Source organism: Harpia harpyja, chromosome 21 (genome assembly GCF_026419915.1).
Source record: "Harpia harpyja isolate bHarHar1 chromosome 21, bHarHar1 primary haplotype, whole genome shotgun sequence".
NCBI classification, from domain to species: domain Eukaryota; kingdom Metazoa; phylum Chordata; class Aves; order Accipitriformes; family Accipitridae; genus Harpia; species Harpia harpyja.
Window position 1 is genome coordinate 15698637 of NC_068960.1, and position 24626 is coordinate 15723262.

A 24626-nucleotide genomic window follows, 5' to 3' on the forward strand; every position below is an offset into this window, starting at 1 on the left:
TCATCATGGCTAGATTTCACCTACCTTAATGAACTGATTATACTTTTCTCCAAACACAGAAAGCAGATTTTGAGCAAGAATAAGTGAAGGCAATAATGACAGCTTGTAACAGATTTAAGTTGAATGCCCAGCACTTTAAAACTCAGGTTAATTATTTAGGTATGTAAAATCAGAGGTAAGAGGGATTCTACACACCTTTTTCCCTTCCCCTTTGCCTTCTCCCAAAACTGACCTTAGCTCTAAAATTTTTTAAAAGTTTATCCAGTTAAAATGTTAAACAATTATATCAAAGACTACTAAAATCCTGTGAGACAGAGAGATTATATTTTCATATGTCCAAAAAAAAAAGTGATGTTCCAGGTTACTAAAATAGGTAGTGACTACGAACATTTGGCTCCGCTCAACCAGATGAAGTGAAAAGGTTTTTTAATCATTCACTAAAGTCTGTAATTTTAATTTCCCCATTCTTGAAATTCCAAACTTTCTTCCATAAGGAAAATTCAACATGAGAGTTAAAAAGAAATCAAACTAGCTATGGGTTGCAGGCACAGCTCTGCTCAACTTCTATGCCGGGAAGCATTTTTCTATAAAAATAGCCCTAGCTCCTAGCAAAAAGCTGAATATAAGTTCACGTTATAGCAACTTTATCACATTGCAAGGCAAAACCTCTCACTTCTTCCGTGACAAGATGACAGCACGAGATGGTGTACATCTCTAAATGTGCAGTCATACAAGCATATGTACAAGCTAGAAAGAAACAGTCTAAGTTGTCTTTAGCCTCTGCTAGCTGCTGCTGAAGTACAGACTTTTTAAACTGTTGTTTAGCACATAATTTCTAGTTAATTTGTACGAAATATATGTATTTCTTATTTTAAATACAGGTCCAGCTATGTCTTTGGTTAACATGCCTTTGACTTCTTACCAAGTGGTAAAAGCATAAAAAGGCATTAAAAAAAAAAAAAAGTAAAAAGCCAAACCATTAAAAGCATAGTGGCTTTGCCACCCTTCATTAGTAGGGACCCCAGCTTCTTCTGTCGTTACCAGTCTGGGTGTGCAGTTCAACCTCATCTATAAAAACAAATGACCTACCTGTAGCCTCTGACTACAACCTGCAGGCTTTCTGTAATTGCAATGACTTTGGTGCCTGCCCTTTAAAATCTGAAGTGCTGTTTATCAAATTATTTTTGTTTGCTTTCCTGGGACCTTCACACACCACAGCCCTTTCCCCTGGAAGGGAGCGCGCGGGGCGGGAGAAGCCTGGTTTGCTGAGGGGGCACAGCGACGGCCTGTGTGGGCGGGAGTCAGCACCTGCTGCAGCCGGTCAGAACCGGTTCCGGCCAGCTCTGTACGCCCTGCAACCGACAGCTGCAAAACCCCACTGCGGGCTCAGCCGGGACTGCCCTGCTCCACAATGTCGTCCCGGCTTTGAAGCGCACGGCACCCTCACGCAGGCCACCCCAGCCACCCGTGTTGCCCCTCGCCTCGCCAGAGGAATCGGGATGGACCCAATTCCCAGTTTGTATATTATTCTTTTCCTCAGTGATTGAAGGTTTGTGTTGGTTGGCGGTGAGTTAAATGAAAGAAAAGTCCCTGACTTGAGACTGCTTTGCCTAACACAGAGAGATAATATTGTTCACGTCAACGTACGACTTCCCTCCCCCTTCGGTGTTCTTTAGACCAGGTCCAAAAAAACCCCCTCAAAAACTGAAGAGGCTTCCCCAGGCTTACAGCAGGAAACATAATGAAGGGTCACAGTCTGAAAGTGCTGCCAAAGCCCTGGTGGTTTTATTATGGGCACTCCTAGGAACTGCGGGAGACAAAGTGAAGCAGGCACTGAACAGAAACCCAGGGCTTTTTCTTGTTCCTCAGGCCCTCCAGCTGTTGGGGTTAGCAAGCATAATGGACAGTAAACACAGAAGTACCTGGCAATAAGGTGATTCGCCTGTACATATTGTTAACTCCATCCTTCTTTATGAAGTCTCCCACATCCTTATTAAAAAGTGAGCAAAAAGATAGGGAAGGAAATGTCAACTTGACACTGACTTTCCTCTAAGGGAGCAATGACCATTAAACACTTTGGCATATGTATACAATATAAACTACACAGAGAGATATAGTTAATATATTTAAATCCATGTCATTTGGCCTTACATAATTTGACCTTGGTATCTGGCATGTTGCAATGAATCTGGTAGGTCAGATTAATAATTGAAAATTATGGAGGTAACATAACTGCTAAGGTCAACTATACCTTACTGATGCAGTAGAGTAAGGGCTACAAAAAGCTTACGCTACCAGAAAACAGATGCCTTTTAAAAGGAAACATTTCACTACATAGTAGAAAAAGTTGCACTGCCCCATTGCTGCAAAGTTTTATTCATTCATAAATACAGAGAAGCTCCAAGACATATTCCCATTCACAGCATGCTAGTATTATTAGATCTGTGGGTTTTTTCCCTTTTTTGTATAACTTCAAAAGCCAATCCCCCTCTGTGTTTTTATACCTGTTGAAAACTTAATGGCCAGATGTACTCAAAAGTTCAACAAGGCTTTAGTCTCTCATGAATTATTTTTCAGTTGATTTTGACAGATAATTAGCATCAAATCAGACTTAAGTTCTCCCTCTCCACTTGATATTTTTTATTCCCTAAATCTGAATATTTTAATTTTATATTTAGCTGAATATTAAAGCCAAAAAGTTTCTTTCTTCCGTCCCCTTCCTTGTCCCCAGGTGAATATAATTCATCATATGCAATGCAGGTACAGTACACATGAATATATTCCAAAGTAACTTGTGCATACATTTACTTCAGTGAAAATAATTTTTTTTATTAATTTATATAAAAGTATTAGATATTTCAGGATGCTATTTCTAGCTCAGTGAGCTTTTTAGGAGTTACCAGCAGGAAGTTGTCATATACCAAATGCAATTTATTTCAAAGCAGAGGAAGTTCAAAAAGAATTGTGATTGCTTTCCAGTTTTTAAATTCACATAATGCAAACATCAGTGCTGAATGTGATAGCAGATAAAGGTACGTTTTAATGCCAAAGTGTTAAATAAAAAGACTAGAAAAAGTATCAGCTGAAAGGCATGACTACTAGTCACAGGAAAGGATAAAAATTAGCAGTATTTTTCAAAAAAGAGGGTTGGGTTTTTTTCCTTTGTAACATGTAATAGTAACAGAGAACTGTGATACTGTATATAGAGAATAATATAGCTCATAGTGCCCATGGATGCTTTTTAGAAACTTCCAAATTGCATTTAGACTGGATTCAGATTTCAAACAAAAACATTTTGAGGATTTCTTAAACTCCAGTCTACCTCAGTGAAAAGCTGACATTTCAAAGGTACCAACTGCTCAAACTGCTCACTGGGCAAGTCACTTATTCCAGAAGCTTTTTCTCAAATGAAACTGGAATTATCAGTATATAGCTACCGCAGAAAATACATTTTTATATTCTGTATTTTGCATAGGCTGTAACTACAATTTGCCGGTTTCCTGACTGATGTCCTCAAAATTTGTTTACAACACTGGCTAATCTTTAACAGGGATTATTACATTCATATTCTGTATGAATGGGAACTAGGTATTTCATCAGTATTAAAGGACTTTGGAAAAAGAAATGGTGTACCTTTTATATGGTTCTTTCTTCATTCTTTGACACCTTCCCCCAAGAGGTTTAATATGAAAAAGTTGTCCTTAAAAGTAAAGAATAAATAGTCTCTTCAAGAACTAATTTGCTACATCGCCACAGAATTATAATTTCAAGATTTACCCAAATATCTTCAAAATGCAGATTTGAAAAAAATCTTCTCCTAATAAAATACAGATAATTTATGTGCAATAGGAATCGCATTTATACATAGAGTATAGGGATATAAAATGTAGCAATTAAAGATGGAACACATTGGTAAAAAGACACAAAGTACTAATACTTTTCTCTAGCAATCTGCCTTAACAGGTATTCTAGCATAACAAATATACTATCTGTGTCCCTTATGTGTATTCAGCATGTGTAAAAGTCACGCAGCCGAACACGTTGACACTTCAGTGCGAGGTCAAATTATTGTTTTGGCACTTCTGTCATGCCTGTCATTTCAATTCCACTTTATTAAATTACAGATTCTTAGATAGAGTTGGATTAAGGGGAAAGATAGACACACATACACACACAGACGAGCAATTGTCATCACTTCAGTTGTGAAATTCCATAATTGCACGTCAGTGACAGAAAGAACAAGAGAGCAGTAATAGGACTGACATTATGATCATTCAAATACTATGAAACTTTCCAACCAGACTTTGCACGGTGTCAAGCTACATGCCAGGAAATGGACTGGATTTCTGAGTATTTCCTCACATTAGAATCGCCAATATTTATTAGGCTGACTAATGCTGTGTGTTAAGTTCTAGGGCAAATTTCAGCTATCTATTTTTCGGTAAGTAGTGCTTTTACTTGAAAAGAACATAAACTAAGACAAAGGAAAAGAAAAATCCTTTGATTGAAAAAATATCACTAAAAGTAATATAAATAACAATAAATTATACCTAAACATCTTAGACTGTGGGTTTGATTCAACTTTCTGAGTTTTAGGATACCTGGAGTGCAACAGATATTGAATTAAAATCATTGTGGAGGAGTCAGCCATGGATTTCAAGTAACTTTTTTGGTAACAAACAAACAAACAACACCCCCCCCCCCCCCCCTTAGATAATTTTACACTTTTGTGGAAGTTTTGAAAACTTCCAGCTCTGTACTGAGGAAGACTCAAGAAGCATCATGTAAATCTGACTTACATGAGCTGAGATGTCAGTGGAAAACTCTGGCGTATTGTGACAGGTAGATACTATTCTTGGAACAGCTCATTATTCTCACTTCTGGGTTACTCCCCCTTGTTTCTGAATTCTATGGCCAATCCTTTATACTCTATGTGGTCCTGTCATACGATGGTTCAATAATACTCCTTACTATTTGTACAACAGTTAAAGAGGTAGATGAAATAGGAATCATTTGTTCACTCTAGTAGACACCAGAAGGCTCATTAATGTTCAAAACTTCCTTAGATTCCTCTGAATCTATCCAAACACAATTTAGAGACTTCCTTACCAATCCATTGGAGTCAGTGATCTTCCCTCATCAAAAAATTAATTTCTTTTAATGTGAGGAAAAATGCATCTCAAAACTCTACAAAACGATTCAGATTATATGATGCCTTCACAAGGGAATAAAAATGACACATACTCATATTCACTGATAGAAAGCTCCTAAACAGCAGAAAAAGGGATTACAATGAAAGGAAACAATATATAAATATATCCACATCTTAGATGCCAGTAGTTGAGTCAGTCCCTCCATGATGCTTTTTATCAGCTCTTCAGTATTTGATACCCTTATCAATTCCCTCCCATAGTAACCTGAAGAAGAAAGTTAAAGAAATTGGATAAATTTTCTGCCTACTAATAAGACAATTTTTTCCCTTAAACTTCCATGGAAAACATTTTCACATGATCATTATAAATTAAAAAAAAAAAAAAAAAAAAAGAAAAATTGCAAGAAACCATAGAATAAGCAAAGTAAAATATATTTGTACTGCTGTTTCTTTTCCTCCTCACTTTGTCTCAGACTCACTTTGTAACCTTGATTATGTCTCCCCTTCATGCTTCTATTTCCACATATGTAACGTGAGCAATATAAATGTAAGTAATTTCCTCATAGGTATTTTTAATTTGTTTGTAAAGTACTTTGAGATCCTCTGACAGAAGGTACTAAAAAAAAGTAAAATATTTTCTATAGCAGGCATAGAAAAGGAAAGGCATTACTGCCTTGCCTATACCATATCCCACTGAAGGTAATAGGGAGTTATGAAACATTATGTCACTACAGGGAAATTTTCTAACTTACTGACCTATCATGTTATTGGTCTAATGCATACCCATAAAGTCTATTGCTCTCATAAAGCTTCTTCACTCTGAGCTCAAAAGAGGTAAATTTTAAAGTCAAGATGCATCTCAAAAATGTTCTTTCCATGAGCTACTTTCCTTCTCAAGAACAGAAAATGAAGCAAGATATCCTGAGTGACCTTGAGCCACCAAGCTAATAACACTTAGCTGCTAGTTAACGGTCAGCATTATGTTGCCTGCAAGGAATACTGAAGAGAATGTCATTGCACATTACAGCAAAAGTGAGTCTATTACTAAAAAGAGTAAGCTGAAATACAACAAAAATGAAGAAGCCAAAGCTGAAGAATACAACATTCCTAGTAGTAAAAACCAACTGAAACAAAGTTATCCAGCACAGAAAGGTCATTGTAAGTTAACTTTCCCTTCAGTTTTCAGTGTCTCTATTTTCCATTTCAGATGGAAATATACAAAATGGAGGTGGGGGAATAAGGGGAAACATAACTTCATATCAGAGTTTTGGTTTCACAGCGTTGCCATGAATTAATTTGATGATACGACAAATGCAACTGCAGAGTAAAACAAAGTATTCCCTTTGTGCTCTGTTCAGACCTCAATGACAGAGCAGGACAGGGAAAAATCTTATTTCCAGTTCCTTTTTTTTTTTGGTATTTTTGAAGTTTCCTGTTCTATGCAAGCACCATATAAACATATGGGGGGGGGGGGGGGGGAGAGAGAGAGAATTGTTCAGACCATATAAACACGTGAACTGAGATTAAAGAAAAGATGAGGAAGATGTATTAGGGGCAGGTTTTTCAGGTAATGGGAGATGAGAGATCAACAACAACAACAACAACAAAAAGGCTTTACACATTAGCAGTCTTTTTAGAGTGGAGACCGAGACCAAGACTAGAGTTTGGATATACCAAATGGAAGCGAAGATTGTAAGTGAAGGAATCCACATCGTCCCCCTCTTGGCAGAATGGCCAATACCCTTACTAATTCCCTTCAACCACAACCGTTTAGTTTGCCCCCAACACACACAGTTATGTTGAAAAACATGGGTAGAAGAAAAAAAACCACAACTGTCATCACCCTTGCAAAAGCAAAACCTCATGCTGAAAAACATCACAGGCTTTGAAATTATGACTCAAATCCCCAAACATCACGCAACTAGCTTCAGAAATCAATGTATTTTTACAAAAATCACATTTTGTATGTTTTTAACAGGTTATTTCTGTGAAAATTTAGGGGTCATGTTTCTACATATGTTTCTTTGAAAAGCAAAGCTGAGACATTTTCATGATCACATAATTCATTAAACATCAAATATTGTGATGTTCAGAATGAAGGTATGAAATCAAAACAAAAAAGGGTTGGATGTGACAAACACAGAAATGAATATCGATCAGGTAGGAAGTGAGTGGTACATACACTTATGGGTCCAGTGCTGGCAATGGTAAACGCAATTTAGTAATGCATAATAATACAGGCCAGTTACAGCTGAATGTTGATCACTTGTCACCTGTTACTCTCAAACCTGAGGGCTTTTATCGTTGCAGAAAATATAAGTAGAATCTTACATAAAAAGGTCAGTTGAAGTAACAATGGAGAGATAGATCATAGTGATAAAGTGGTTAAGATAATTAAATGCTATTTTGTCACTTACAGAATAATAGTTTTCAAAATAATTACAGATACTAAATTTGAGTTTGCCTTCAGGCAATGCTTTAGCCATGGTTACATAAATTTCTACTTCAGAAGCTAGAGATTAAGAAACTTCAGGAAAAAAGACTGCAAGAAAAGGCACCTTGCAGTTTTATATTTTTTTAACTGGGAAAATTTTCCATTAATTGCTAATGATATAGCTCATTAGCAGTATATTTCATTATGGAAGTGCAAATTATTAGATACTAATGATGCATGTCCTAATTGCAGCAGTTTGTCTTGATTTCAACCTAGACGAAATAAAAATATTTATTTACAATGTTTCAGGTTCTATGAATTATATTAAGTTCCTAATTTATGCTTTCAATAGATATCAAACAATGCATTATTATTAACCAAGATTGATGTATCTTTATTTGATGATCACTTCATAGGCCATTGGTAATCTATGTCCCTGGACTGTAAAGTAAATCTGCCACTTAAGCTTGGCCGAAGCTTCAGTTTTGGGACCAAACACAGAGAAAAGATGAAACACACTATGTAACAACAATAGGTATTTATTACATTTCTGTTCTTTCAAAATGCTTCAACAAATTAACAAAATGAAGAAGATAAATGTAGGGGTTTGCTAGACAATTCTTTATGTTAATTCCAGTTTCTGCATTTGAAAGCTAAAGCACTGAACATATTGCCATTGTTGTTGGATAAAAATTGTGCTTTTAGCAAGTCAAAAAACAAATCATAGCCCAAAACATAACAAGCCTCACATCTGTTGTTATTACTTCAGCAATCAGTGAGGCAAGATCACAGAAGAGTCTGTAAACCTGAAGACATGTCTGTATGCATGAGTAGTTACAGTCAAAAGGATGAGATATTCATAGCACTTGGCACTGCAATGTTGATAACCTCCAAATCTCCAGCTCTTCAACCTTAATGATATATAAAGAAAGAGACAGAGAGAGACTCCCCAGGTCTCACAGTAAGTTTGGAGACCCTGCGACTGTCACCTCACCTTCATGCCACTGCTTCTAAGATCAAGAAGGGAGAGGAAAGTGAGCACTACAGGCCAGTGAAGTAATAAAGCATAGGGTAACATGGGAATCTCATGCTCTTTCATTTCACTTCACTTGCTCAGTCATAGGGCCTGGCTTGTCTCAGAAAAAGTCAGATGACATGTTCTGCATTGGATGAGGCGCCCCTTTCTGGAGTCAGACAGCTGGGTGAGTCTTGACACCTCAGTCACTGAAGAAAGATAGCTCCTTGGGAAACTACTCAAACTCAGAGCAATCACTGAGGCCAAGAAAAAGTATCAGATATACAGCTCCTGTAATTTATACTGAGGTAGACATCATCCCACCATAAAACAATGAAAAAAAACCCCCTCAAAAAAACAGTTTACTGGCAACAGTCTGGTACATCTGCGAGATAAAAGGAAAGTTGCAATAAAAGGAAAAAGAAATACAACACATACATTAATAGGACTGCAGTCCAAAGCTTATCAGTCTTTTGACAACTTTTCCATTATTCAAGCAATAAAAAGAACCTTTTGGTTGTGCAGTTTTAGTAGCTGCTACCCACACCAAAAAAGTCAGATCTTGGTGTTTAGAAATAAGGTCCCAAACTGCATTTTAGCATACTATAAAACAACAGTTTCATAAAAGCTACTGCTCAGAACCTGAAGCCTAAATGGCCTGAGTTTCACGTAATAAGTACCAGCTGATTTTAGAGATTTTAAATTACATGTCATGTGCTCAACACTTTCACAAACTCAGTTACTACTTGACACATAGAGATACACTACACTGATTTAGTAATCCAGAACTGGATTCTAGCTCCAAATTTTAAAATTTCAGTGAAACATATGTAAAAAAACCCAGCTCACTCTCTTCAGTGAGAAAATACTTTAAAACAGGATTAATATTTATTTCTGACAATTTAAAATTTTTAAATTGAATATACTTCTATGTGAATCCTCTGTTTCTTGGTTAGTTTTTACCATGAACACATTAACCAGGTTAATTTTGATTCAGCTCACTATGCGTCTGCAAAACGCTTGAGAAAAAAATGGAAGGAACTGCACAAGAAACGAGGAGGCGTAACTTGTCACTAGTTCCAACTTAATGCAGCCTAAAAAGGAAGCTACAATAGAAAGCAGGAGAATTTGGAAATTTTACAAAACACTAAAGTAGAAGATATTAACATAGGAGAATAGGGTTTATGGAAGGCATAAAGTCAGTAACAGAAAAAAAGCAGCAAAGCAAGAATGCTTTGGTTTGTTAAAATGCTTTTAAAAACAACAACCACCCCCCTAAACCTCCCAGAGAACTGAAAAAGCATTAGGAGTGTAAATAACAAAGATAATTCCTTAAATTTAATGCATAGGAAAATAGTTGTGTTTCAACTCTCAAAAAATACAGCAAAGTTACTGTTCCTATTGACATAAATTTTTTAGTCCTTTACTAACATAAAGCATTGTTAAACATACCATTACAGTATTTTTGAGCCTTGTGATAAAGCTGATACAGTTTCTAAACTTCAAAAAAATTCTGCTGTATTTGCTTGCTGTCCTCGTAGTTGTCCTACAATAAGCTAGTTCTATTATACACATCAGAGTAAAACATTCAGTGTTGACTTAATTTAAATGCAAGAAAATCAACCTGTCGTAGTACTGAGGACTTCACAATCGAAGAGTAGTAACAGCTGCTTGGTATCTAAGATATAGCATACTTTCTCTGCTAGTTATATTCACAGTTTAGTATCTTAATTGAATTCTTAATATGTTTCTGTATAGCTCAAAATAATTCCTTCACTTCTTTCCTGAAAACGTTGAAAAATCACTGAAATTCTGAAGATTCTTTATCACATATCTCAACAAAGCAAATGAATTGTGCTTTCCTGCACTAACTTCAACAGCATTTTATATTGGACTCATTGACATTTGAGCTATCCTGAACAACTAAAGTGCTTTAGGTACAATGCTGTTTAATAAAACCTCATTTTTATAGCAAAAGAACTTGACAGCTATTTTTTAAAAAAGGAGGAGCTACTGAATCCTCAGAGGAAGATGCAGTAGCCAAAAGAAGTTAAAAAAAAACAACAAAAAAACTTTTGGGAAGTTGAATAATAGAGCATTGGTATCACACATTATAGCACAGTTAAACTAATGCTCAATTAAACATAAAGACCTACTGTTTCAAAACAAATTGAGAATATGATGTTGTTACTGCTAGAAGGCAGCTTTCTGCATTGCTCATTTTAGAGTGGAAATTGATAGTACTTCAATTTAAGAATTCCTTCTAAAAATGTAAGTTTATTCACGTATATTCAAACATACATGCCATAACGTACTGTTTAAAAATAAAAAAGCTAACAAGGTGAAGAACACAACTGAAAACATATTTTATACTTGTTCACAGAAAATAAAACTGGAAATAAAATAAGATAAACTCTTTTTAAACATCAACTATTTAGAAGGAAAAAAAATCAGTATCAAAGATACTTTATAAAAGCAAGAAAAAGCAGTCCTTATCTTGTTATTTTACAAATATTTAACATGGTATGCCAAAATTACCATGAAAGACATAACACAGTAATTTTGTTAATAATGGAAATTAAGAACAGGAAGTGCAATTGCCTTTTAAATTGTTCATAGTTTAATGAAATGAAGATTATAATTCCCTTCTGAACAAGGAGTTATTCAAATTTCTAACAGAAATATGTTCAATAGCGTAAGACTATTTCATCCCCATTGAAATTACAATACATTAGAAAAGTTATTGTTAGTAAACTTTATAAAACATACACACATGAAACACCATAAAATAATTTGACATGGTTTAATTAAAAAAATAAAAATCAACCAAACCAAAAAAACCCACTTACTAGAGTTGCCTGACAAATTACATTAAAACAAGCCACTTACTTTTCTGTCCTCAGCTTCTACACAGGAACTGCACTCTGCTTTAGTATCCTGAAAAGACAAACAGAGAAGACTATGTCACAAAGCATATTGACCAGGGTTGTGGAAGTAACTCAGGATGCAGAAAGGGCCTCAAAGTCTGAAAAGTGGCTTTCTTGACCTATTACACTTTACTGAACTGTTATTTTTGTATATAGAGTATATTTATATGTATGATGTTTAGTATTATGTCTTTAAGTAAGGTTTATTAAACTTTATGCTTGTAATAAACATAAAGACAGGATTGAAACATGGCAAAAAACCCAACCTATTTCAATATAGTGTAGCCAGCTCATAAGACGAAAAGATGATCTCTGCTTTATAATATATGTTTGCTTTTTCTACTTGCATCTTGAGGAAAATATAATTGCTTCTTCACTCCTTTTTTCTCTTTCCTTTTTTTTTTTTTATTAGTGATGGTAGCTTAAAAAACATAAAGGTAAGCGTAAGAGGAAAAAACTGCTCAAACTTTTGCCTGTTGTCAAGAGTGCTAACTAGTTCTTGATATGTTGAAGATATTTCTGTCTGAATCTCATTGCAACATTCAAGAATAATCAAGCATCTATTTAGTACAAATATGTGTACGTGTGTGTGTATATATACACACACATATATTTTAGACTTATGTTTTCTTCAGGAGTCAAAAAAATAATCTCAAACCTAATGACACCCAAGACACGTTCATTTTATTCCTAAGGTATTTTGACTCTCATTGAACCTTTGGATTTTTGCCAGCAGACCTGAAGACACGCAGAGGTAATCATTATCACAAAAATTATAGTCTGAAAGGCATTTTTTTCTTCATATTATCCCTTTGTACAACAGGTTAGTATTGGAAACTAAGCCAAATATAATTCAAGTCATTAAACTGCAGACAAGTGACCTATTAGGAATTTTCTTTTGTTTTCAACCATACTTTTCTAGTAAGGGTATTCTTGGAAGCTAATTTTGCTTACATACTGCAACTTTAGAAATTTTTATTGGAAAAAATGACATAGAGATGAGGGACAATTTTTCGTTAAAAGGAAGTCCTCCCCAGCCTCTCACTGAAGCTAAAACTACTCTCATCAGATTTTAGATTATTGGCTAGAGTTACTTGCTGCATAAATCCCAAACTACAAATTTAAGGCTAACAGCAGCTCCTATTAAAAATTTAAACAAATACAAAATAAAAAAGTTATGTTTCTTCAACACCATGCCTATTCATCTGAAATGAAGGACTGGTATTTCAATACCAAAGACTTCTTACCTAAGCCATATACCCATAAAAGATTAAAAAAAATGAAGTCATTCAATCAAGTAAGATGAATTGAAGTTTCCTGGAAAAAATAGTTTCATTCACAGCAAGAGATATTAAAGATATTTTCATTAGGCATATCAAGTTCTCTGTCACTTCTTAAGCAGTGTATTTCCAACAACAACAATCTTTGTCATTCTAGTTAGTTTCATATATGAATCAGCACCTCAAATACTCTTCATATTCAAAATATTTTCCATGGGGAACCAGACTGTACTTTGTGGAATGTAGCACTCAGACATTTTCTTTCAAGTGTGACTTACTGGCAGCCAGACAGTCTTTCACCATGTCTCTCCTCCCATTTGGTGGACAAGGAAATATTATCTCTGCCTACAGGCTGACTTCCTAAGCTTGTCTGTATATTTACATTCAGGGTTTTTTTTGCTGAGTGAGGAAAAAAGCTCAGCTTTTAAAATCTTTCTGCCTCAGAGGAATGAATTCAAACTTCATTAGCACCACGGCTCTTCACCTGCTAGCTATGCCCTGAGTCACCTTTTGGAAATAATGGAATGTTCTTTAACATATTTATTGGTTAATCAAAAATGAATCATATCTTTTCATATTACCAAGGACAAGGGTGGCTCTATCATCTCACATACTGACCTAAATTAACTGAATGCAGAATAAAGTAGCTCCTATTGGCTTCTAGTCATAGCTGTTACAAACTCTCAGTATGATGAATACACCTTGTTCAAGACCTAACAGTACTCTGATCTCTTCTGCTGCCCATAGAAGATTTTAGTTTGCTATTTTGCCATTTCCCATTAAAGGCAATTTCTAAGAAACCTAAGTTCATAAGCACTCACTACTCAACGTGAATTAAAAATGCAGTTTTACCTGGATAAAAGAAAAACGATCTTCCTCCCAGCACGGTGTCCTGGTTTCAGCTGGGATACAGTTAATTTTCATCCTAGTAGCTGGTACAGTACTATGTTTTGGATTTAGGATGAGAAGAATGTTGATAACACACTGACGTTTTAGTTGTCGCTAAGTAGTGCTTATCCTAAATTAAGGATTTTTCAGTTTCCCGTGCTCTGCCAGCAAGCAGGTGCACAAGAAGTTGGGAGGGAGCATGGCCAGGACAGCTGACCCGAACTGGCCAAAGGAATATTCCATTCCATGAGCTGTCATGCCCAGTATATAAAATGAGGGGACTTGGCTGGGAGGGGTTTAGGGCTCCTCAGGGACTGGCTGGGCATCGGTCAGCAAGTGGTGAGCAATTGCATTGCGCATCACTTGTTTGTCTGCGGTTTTATTTCTCTCTCTTTTTGTTATCTCCCTTTTCATTAAAATTATTATTGTTGTTATTATTATTATATTTTATTTCAATTATTAAACTGCTCATCTCAACCCTTGAGTTTTACTCTTTTTTCTGAGTCTCCTCCCCATCCCACGGCAGGGTGGGGTGGGGAGGAGTGAGTGACCAGCTGCATGGTGCTTAGTTGCCGGCTGGGGTTAAACCACGACACACTGTTCATCTTACATGGTTGTCTACCACCAGTAAGGCAAAAGGTACAAATGAAGCATGCAGTCCAGCTGAAAACAGTTGAGGCCAACCCAGCTGAGACTCTCAATGCTGCAATCAGGAATTAAAGAGACAATGTGCCTGGAAGTTACCTGATACCAGCCATAAGGAAAAGATACAGGCTGAAAATCAAATGACATAACTTCTACTCTGTGTTTTATCCCTGAACATTAGACAATCATTTAACCTCACAGTGTTTGGTTTTCTATCTAAAGATATGGAAAGTGAATCTTACAAATTACCATTGCACCACTAGCAATGAAAACTACATACGTATGGTTTCAATATTACTGGATATTGAAGCCAGCAAGAAAGAGTGGTATTGGGTTATCTTTGAAATTATGCTAAGTCAGATTTGGGTAAAGAAATAGCTATATGTCTTCAAGATTAGAGACCTGAATTCGGACTTCTGCACAAGGACAAGAAAAAAAAAAATCAGGGTCTATTGTTATTTTATTGTTTCTGGTATTGCAAATATTGCCTAAATATTTTTTGACAAACTTGCTTTAGGTACATTATCAGCTAATAACCTGGACTGTTAACAACCATTCAATATGTAATACCATACAAAGCCTGACTTCCTGAACAGGACTTTTCTGTACTAGTGGGTGAAATCCTCACAAATGCATATACTCTAATAAAGTATAACTAAGGATACTGACAGGTTACCTAAAGAAGGACTAAAGTAGAATTCAAGAATCCTCAGCCCAAAGGGGTTAAACCAGTTGGAAGGAGTTAAAAATGTGAACAGTAAAAATTTGTGCAGGAGGTGAAGAAGAAATAACAGAAGACAATCAATGAGTCTCCTCTAAAATCAATAATTTGCAAATTTATTAGCTGAATAATGAACTGTAATTTGCAACAGCTTTATGTTTAAAAACAATAGCAATAGTTCCATCAGTTCTGCAGAAACAATTACAGGAGTTGCTTGTTGTGCATCTGATGTCTCTAGAAAGTCTATGATGAAGTCTTTTTGGAAGAAAAGCAGTCAACTACTTTGTTACCAACTGTAACTGAACTCAGACAGAATTTCTTTGAGTGACAAGAGTATTTCATGTTAGGGACATGCATGCATATCTTAACCTTTAATTGCCCAAGCAAAACAAACCAATTTTTCTGAAACAATTAGCATTATAATTCTTTAAACCAGTGGAGTTACTGGCTTAATCAAATACATGTTTAAATATAAATATTTGAGTATACAACATCTACATCCTAGCTATACCTCTTTTACAGAAAAAATGTACACAGAAACTAAGCTGTAAAAAAATCATCAAAATCAACCATCTGTCAATCTCGGAGCAAGAAGGGAGGAAATCAGAATGTTCTTCTCTGGGAGACATCTGTGCTACTTTTTGTAAGTGCAAAACGACAAAGCGCTGTCACTTTAGTATGTGTATTGCAAATTTCCCAACTGTATGAATTATTTGAGATTAAGAAGTACCATTGCAGTAAAGCAAGTGTAAAATCCTAGATATGAACAATATATCAGGGACTTTCTTTAACATTGTTAAAAACCAGCAAAATCTGTTCCTCCTGGAGAATTATTATCTTAGGCAAATTATATAATGATAGAATACTTCATAGGATGTTTCGTGGGACGAGGTGGAAAGAATGAATTATAGACATACCCTGCCACTAAGGTGGAAAACCCTCTCATCCATTTCAGTTTAAAACCAACACAATTCCTTTTGTTCTCCAGTTGTCACTGCATAACAGCCAATTACATTATATTATTATAAAAGTGTTGAGAGCTCTGTTTTTTTCACGGCAGCAGAGAAGAAAACTGCCTTTTTTGTCTGTTACGCTGGGTAGCAGCAACAATGGAACAAAGCAAGGTTTTATGCAGAACATCAGGAGCAACACAGGACAAACGCAACTTTTAAGAGTTGAACAAAGTGCCATAAAGGACACCGCCACATATATTTAATGCTAGAATTGCATTAACTGAGATGGTGAAACTATGCTCACCTCTGTGTTTGCAGGCATACAGTTCTGAAAGGTAGCCTTTAAATGTTCCTACTGAAATTTAGCCAACTTAGTGACCAACTGGTATTAATTTATGGTTGTGTTGAGTACTATGGCCTAGCAGATAGAAAAGCGAGACCAAGAGGTAAAATTCTTTCAGTGCTAGTTTGGAGACAACTAATGATTTAGATAACTTGACAGCAAGATCTACTGCAAGTGCACAGTATAGAATACATCAGGTATGACACCCATTTTATTCCTGAGGAGGCTCCCTTTCCTCATCCCACTTTTGCTCTGTTTGATCATTCATATGTTTCTGAAGTTTAATACACTAGGCCCTTAGGAAACATATCTACCACCTTCATCCAATATTAGCATTATACAAATGTTACTGAACGAAGAAAAGCTCCAGAAAGTAAAAGTAATCATTGGTGGTAGCATGACACTGCATGACATTTTGGCTTTAGGATGCAGTAGAAACCTCCATACACTTTATTTTACATAGTTTCTATAATTCTAATTTAATTTTACTTCTTGAATTGCAAATAGAAACAGTGAAATCAATATCCTCAAGTAGCCATTAGTCATGCTAACATAACTAACACCTGTACATGACTGTATACTTTATTATACATTTTTCGGTTTGTTATCTCCCTGCTATCCAAAACCTATTTCCTTTACTCCCCTGTCATCATAACATAGAATATCAGAAACCAACCAACCAACCCCCAAGAAATAAGCAAACTCTGCAGGCTAAGAAACTTTAGAAAAGCTATTTGAATTTCTAACATCATTTTTTTTCATGTGAAAGTAATGAAATATAAAAGGCAAACAGAATACATATCATACCATGCCCTGTATCAGAAGGAGGAAAGATGAGACTCTGGAAGTTATTGAAGTATTCCCTCAATTGTTTTTGTCTGTAATATCAAGAATGGTCAGTAGGTGGAAGCAAATAACCTTGTAAAATCTTATTCAACTTCCCTATGAAAGATTAATCTATTGCACTGACCAGCTTGGTCAGGTATTTTACATGTATCCTTGCATCCCCACAAGTGCTAATACAAATTATGTCTTTTCTTCACAGCACTGGTTTCCAATTTCATAAAAAGCCGGCAGATTTAGAAAGAAAAGGTTGGGGTTTTTTTCAGGTTTAAAATTTTTGAAAGTGAAACCTTTTAAAGTGATTCCTTTTAATGACTAAAGCATATATAAAGGTAACTTGATGTTAAACAAAACAAGAATATATATATTATAAAATCCAAAAGTACACAATAAAATTTTAAGTTATTGATTTTTCTGGACATTTTTACCAAGTGCTTAAATATATCAAAACCCTGAATTATTGAGGAAAATACTGATTTTTTTCACTATCCATTAGCCAGTATATTTCATTATTGCTGCTAAAAAACAGGCTGCCAGAAGAAGAATTCATTTGAATTTCATATTAGTTCTATTTTATCCATCCCAGAGAACAAATTAACCACACAGTAATACTTACTGAAGAAGAAAATAAATGAAAAATGAAACCTTAGAATGTGACATTCAAGACTTTACTAAGTTTGTCCCCAGCAACTGAAGGACTCACGCAGAAGCCTCATCAAATTAAGTTAAGAAACCAATTCCAGGATTTTAATGGCTTCAACAGTTGCAATGTCAAAGATGTAAGAAAAGAGCTTTATTTATGAAAGCAATAAATTCTTCTCTATTTACTAACATTTCTGGACCAACAGAGGCTTGTGTCTACAAGCTACAAGCACAAACCAGGAGAAGACTGGGTCATCTGCATCTTTATCTCTTGCCTCAGGGCAGCCTCAGGGCTGTTCGTCTGGAGTCAAAAAGGAAATCCATCTGATCAGGGATTTAAAATCAAGCTTCTCAAGACTTCAGGGAGCTTACTTGTCTTGTTTCTAGCTAAAAGCAGACAGACTTTATGAGGAAGGTTTACAAGACTCTTGGAAACTGAACTGACAAGTTGTATAATAAAAAATTACTGCTTGTAAAAATACTGTTGTATTTTTAATGTAGATTTGAAGGGACTCTTGTGTGTGGCCTCCCACACATCCACCCACCATCCGGCTGTGTAAGCGGATACCTAATCTCTTCTTTCTTCTGATTCTACTGTTTTGTTTATGTTCATTTACCATTTTCAAGGCTATCAAGAGCTGAAAACTTTTTTTCCAAAAAAGCTTGGCTTTTTTCATTAATAAAGACTGGTTTGAGGGAACAGGTACTACTTACTGATAAAGCTTTATGGTCTGGAGTATATGAAACTTTCCCACCACTTTTCCTCTTCATTCTCTCACTTTTATGAGTTACTTGTCCTTTTTTTAAATACACTCCGAATACTTAGAGATGCAAAGACACATCTCTCCACAGCACGGAAAGCAAGCCTTTGTGTGCCTCACAACTCTCCTAATTTCTCCAAACGTGTTTTCATTAGTTCAATGATGCAAAATTACCTGAGTGAAAATCTGCCTATATTCTTAGATCATCACAACTGCACACAACAACATAAAAAATATGTAGCATTTTCAGAAAAGATGCATATAATGTTAAGACATGAATCTATCATGTAGAAGTATCTAGCTATATCTATAGGAATTTGCTGTTGAAACCTAGAAAAATTTCAGGTTAAGACTTAATTTGGAGGCTAGTAAATATTTAATTTTCAAAGATGGCAATACAAATTTACATTAGATAAAGTTATCAGTTTGAACAGCAAGAAAACACTTAGGTGTCCTATATATAACATCATTTTGATCTACAGGTCAAATCTGAAACTTCTTTTCTATAGGGCCCTCTATTTTCGAGGCTGAAAGTTGCCATACCCAATTCAAAGAGCAACACAGTTGCATCTGAATCCATCTTCAGTTTCAGGTGCAAAGCGGGAAAGTACATGCAATTTCCATTTTCTAGTTTGTGTGCAATTTTCTAAAGAATCCTTGGAAAATCTCATTATACCTCATTTTTAACTAATTTGGAAAAAAAGTGTCACTTCAGGAGCAAAGTCAGGTTAACCATTACCACAAGAATTTTCAAAACTGTAAATTTTAACAGTTTTAAACTGTTAAAACTGAATTTTTAAACTGTAAACCTTGCTTATCTAATAATATCCCCTTAGGTGTCAAATAGATCAACAGCCACATAAATATTAGTGTATTTTAAGTCACTGAAATCCAGATGATCAATATATAATCCTGACAAATCCAAACTAAGAGTTCTTGATAAAGCTGCTATGTGGTTTCAACACAGACTACACACTAGGTAAGCTGGGTAAGATGATAACTGGCAATATATACCCAAGTGCAGACGCAATCTAATTTGACAGTTTATGTTTTCAAATTAACAACAGCATAAGGGGTCAACTGGCAACAATTTGTTGCAGCAAGGTAGGTTTAAGTTGGATATTAGGAAAAATTTCTTTACTGAAAGGGTTGTCAGGCATTGGAACAGGCTGCCCAGGGAAGTGGTGGAGTCACCATCCCTGGAGGTGTTCAAAAAGCGCGTAGACAAGGCACTTCAGAACATGGTTTAGTGGGCACAGTTGATGGTTGGACTCGATGATCTTGGAGGTCTTTTCCAACCTAAATGATTCTATGATTCTATGATGATTCTATGGTTCCTGGAGAAATTTATCTTTTTTAGCAAGCATATAAAATTACTTTGTACCTCGACACCTTTAGAATGTATTTATTAAGTTCAGCCACATTTGACAGGGAAATAGAGGCCCCAGGAGTTATTATGTTCCTGTATTTTTCATAAATTAGTGGCCAAGTAAAAGGACAAGCCAAACATTACTTGCAAAACCAGCCACTACACCAGCTGTTAAAAGACCTCAGAGAGAGCTGAGGATGCTGAGATGGGGAGGACTCATTATGTGAAGTCCAGATACTAAAGTGGCTGCTGGGAAGGAGCCCATGTTTTTTGAGTGGGGACTGTGTAAGGACACAGGGTACAAATCTGTAATAAAACCTATTTCAGCTAAGTCCACTGTTCACAAAAATAACTTACTTCAAGACTGAAGAGGATTTTTGTTGAAGTTCTGAACAGAGCTCAGTCATTTTTGGGCTACGTACTGATAAAAAGTAAGCATAAATTTTAACTGAGAGCACAAATTTTCAAGCTTTCGGAGTGACAGAAAAGAAAATTCATAATGAAAGAAGGTGTATGATGACTGCAGTACTATGAAATTAGGTGCCCATGAAAATTAAGGCTCTGTGAAACTGTTTTTTCTTTGATATTACACTAAACTTTTGATTCAGTCACAAAAGTTTGAGTTTTATGCTTTTAATATATATTCATAAAATATGTCTATTTCCAAGCAGTAAAAAGTTACCTTCATAATAAACTGGTTATATATTAACTATGCTTTTTTTGCAAAAAAAAGCAAAACAGAACTTCATATTGGAATCAAGGCTTCACTGCATAAAACCCCCCCAAATATTCCCACTTCTACCCTTCCGATTCTTGCCCTCATCCTGCTGAGGGGGAGTAAGCGAGCAGCTGGGTGGTGCTTAGCCGCCTACTGGGGTTAACCCACAACAACCAGAAATTTATCATTTTTCAGCTTCTACCTATTCACAAGTGTGACAAGTAGTCAGGTCACAAATCACTTGGTGCTTCATATATGGAACCATATTTCAACTTCCTGGCATACCTCTGCGTCATTACACTAATAAGAATGTGGTAACAAAGGCATGAGTGAAGACTGTATCCAAAGGACTATTCTTATCATGAGCAAATTAAGTCTGATGATGACAGCTACTGCTTTTGTACATGCAAGTGAAATGAAGAATTTAACTAGAGCCTCAGGTGGCAAGCTTGTATAATTTAGAATGGCCACAGCTTTGAGTTGTTTTCTTATCAACCAACAGTCAGACTTTTTTGTTATCATTGGCAAGAAGAAAGTGACTGAGATGCAATTTCTTCTTCTATGCCCAGTGTAGGGTATAAAAGACAGGTTTCCTTTGAAATATCTGCCAAGCTATACTGTGATGAAGACATCAGAAACCATTCCTTTTCCAAATGTTTTTAGGAACCTCATAGTTAAAAAGATGCTGGTCACATACGAACCCTGAAAGGCTGCTGACTAACACTCATTCACACTGCACACATACAGAGAAGGTAAGACAGCCTGTGAGTGAAGCCTGCCAAGGAAAACAAGCAGACAAATGTCAGTGGCATGGATGTGTTACTGCCCAAAAATGATCAGCACCCAGTATCCCCAGCACATGCTCTTCTCCTGAATGAGTGTGCTGGAATTCAAAATGTTTACTTTTCATTTAAGTGTCTCAGTAACGTACATGTACTTTTGAAGTAAGTATACAGATGATGTATTGTTCCTCTTACTTCTTCTTGGCTGGTTTTCCCCCAGACAGATGCTTTGGCCTATATCAGCACTAAAGTGCTAAGAACAGGTTCACTGAGAACAAATGACCCCGGCATCGTTTTGGAGAAGGATGACTCTGTCTCAGTACTGGTCAAGAGACACATCACACAGTAGCAAAAGAAAAGAAAAAAAAAAACAAATCAAAAAAATCCACAAGGCCCCTTCACCCCCCCAAAACCCCCTCTCTTCAATTACGACCATAGATTTTGTGGTTTTGTGTATAGATTAAGGTGCACTGAGGAATTAACCTTCTTTTTAAACAAGGAATATTGATTTCTTAGTTGTAATAAATACTTTTTAATGTCTAATAATTCAATGTGTTTCTTTTTAAATTGGAGTGCAGATAATCTCTCCACGTAATACTGTATAGTATTTGAAGATATTTCAGTATACAACTGAAATATAATAGCTACTGTATTTGTTTTAAAACTGATTTCACTGTATATACAGACTGGCAAATTTCCACCCCCCCCCATAGATGTGCATGAAAGATGAATGCATAAAATGAGCTACGGCATTTGGAAGAGAGAGGTGCCAAAATAATCTTAATGCAAAAGGTCAGTGTAACAAGAAATTAATTGACAAATGGATTTGGATCCATTAAAAAAAAAAAAAATCAGTTTCTTCTTCCTTTTCTTAAACTAGTAGAGAAGTGAAAGGAGCAACCTAGCCATCTAAATGCAATTTTTCTAAGGTTATTATCTTTATTAGTCTCACAATCTGCAATTTCTCACTCACTAGACAGGTTAAGTCATCTATTCAATGGAGAAAATCCAGTAGGAATGAAGCATCAAGCATCAATCTATGAATTTTAGGAGCTGTACAGGAATAAAACCTCAAATGAACCTCTACAGCTCTCGTTCTCCCTCATGTTTAAACACAAAGCTTTTCTACTTAAATGCACCAACCATGAGCTGAGCCTTCAGTTTTAGGCTGCAGGCTCTCTACCATACTGGCTAAGATAAGTTCATCTACCTTAAAACCTTGTCTCGCACTGAAGCACCTATACTGTCTCTGGGGCACTGATTGCTAAGACCCTTCTTTGACTTCTGGAGGACTGAATCAGGGACCTAGGAATGGAGTAATAAAGAAGTGAGACAGTCAGAAAGCAGTCTGTTGCAAAAGGTTAGGGAAGGTGTATATTGTCTTGTGCGCAACGTATGCTTTGTGTACACAACACGTGTATACACATCAATACTGTTCTGCCGCAGAACCCTGTGTATCAAAAGCCTGATCTATGGTAACTAGATTCTAAAAACCAGCAGCTGAGGTACACTCTGAGCTAGAAACTGTTTTCAGGCCATTTAATAACTATGAGATTTTTATCTTAGGAACTCATCCAGTCTGTTTTTGAAACTCCTCATACTTTTGGCCTCTGAAATTTCCTACTGCAATTCTACAGTTTAATTACTTATTATATGGAAAAACACACCCTTTGGTTTGATTTTGATTTGCTAATCAAAATTTGATTTGATGTCAACAGTTCTTTTCACCAGTGAAAAAGTGAATAATTACACCAGTGTTTAGAACGCTTTAGAGAGATGTCTCTCTCAAATGTTAGAATTCATACCAACATGTATCTCTCAGTCCTAAGGAGAATGCTCCACCTTTTTGGTAGTAACCTTCAACTCCTTGACACTAGATAAAATTTGAATGTTCCAGTTTAATTTATAAAGTAGGTGATGTGTTGATCCAGGAAAAAAAAAAAAAAAGAGTGCCATATTTATTTCAAACTTCCATTTAAAAGATTATCTTACTAAATCTGATGGCATTATTGTTAAAAAAAAAAATCTGCAGAAAATAAAGGATTGCATATCCTGAAATGCCCACTCACCATGGCCAAAGGAATCTGAGGGACAAAAAGTACATCACAGCTTTGACCACCCACCTCCTAACTCCACAAGACACTTTCTGTTATGTTCTTTCTACATTATAGGCTAAATACACAACTCTGTGCTTTTTATAAAGTTTTACTTCCAGTTTAATCAAGTTACCAAAGCATGAATACTGAATAGTATCTAAGCTGCACAATTTAAAACAAAGTAAAATAGAGCCAGTAGATCAGTTTCAAGAGCTAAAAATATTGATTACATCAAACCAAATTTTTGATGGAGCACAAATGGCACTGTTTCTGAATTCAGAACACTTCCTTGATGAATTAGTTTCAACCCATGGTAAGTATACCTGCAGGCATTTCCCTTAAACTAAAAAGTTGTTAGAATCACATTCTAGCAGAAAAATATATTTGTCCCTCTTTCTGTATAAACCAGGTTAATACACTTTATTTGACCTGGTAAATTTTTTAAATTACTTTTTGTCAAGACCAATTTAGAATTTATAATCCTAATATACTGAAACTTTTCTTTAAAGACTGAACACAAATTCTGAACCTTAGAGAAAAAGATCCACAACTTCTCTATGGAACCTTAGTTTTAGCAACTTCTGCTAATGATTCCTACTACAATTTAACCCAAGATGGGTATACAGAACATAGGATGACAGGTGATATATGCTTCCTATTTTTCTGCTCATATAACCGTTAACAATAACTACAATAGAGCACCTGAATGATGAAGACCAGATACTCATTGAACTGTAAAATCCAATACTCTTTACCAAGGTGGGAGGGTGAGGAGTGGGGGAATCTATTAAAAAATTTGTGCCTCAACTAATAGTACTATATATAGTACGTCAACTTGGCAAATAACATGCCCATAAGGTGTTTCTTTTTTCTTTATCAACGCAAGGATCTTACTAGGGTTAGCTCTAATTATAATTATGTATTAACATGACTGAAAAGAATCACTGTTTTAATATAAATAGGCTGAAACACTAACAAATCGTGCTTTCTAAATAAATGAAAAAAAAATATTTACAACCTGAATCAGAGAAAGTGTTTCTTTAGTTGGTTTCCTGCC

General features: G+C 35.7%; 1 protein-coding gene across 19 annotated transcripts in view; it reads right to left on the reverse strand.

Moving 5' to 3' along the window:
• RBFOX1 (RNA binding fox-1 homolog 1) overlaps window positions 1-24626 on the reverse strand; it is a 1377247-nt gene that overhangs the window by 612924 nt on the left and 739697 nt on the right. For all 19 annotated transcript variants that reach the window (XM_052772622.1, XM_052772607.1, XM_052772605.1 and 16 more), the window contains one exon: window positions 11491-11538. In XM_052772622.1, the coding sequence (XP_052628582.1) occupies window positions 11491-11538 (48 nt within the window). The remainder of the gene's footprint in view (window positions 1-11490; window positions 11539-24626) is intronic.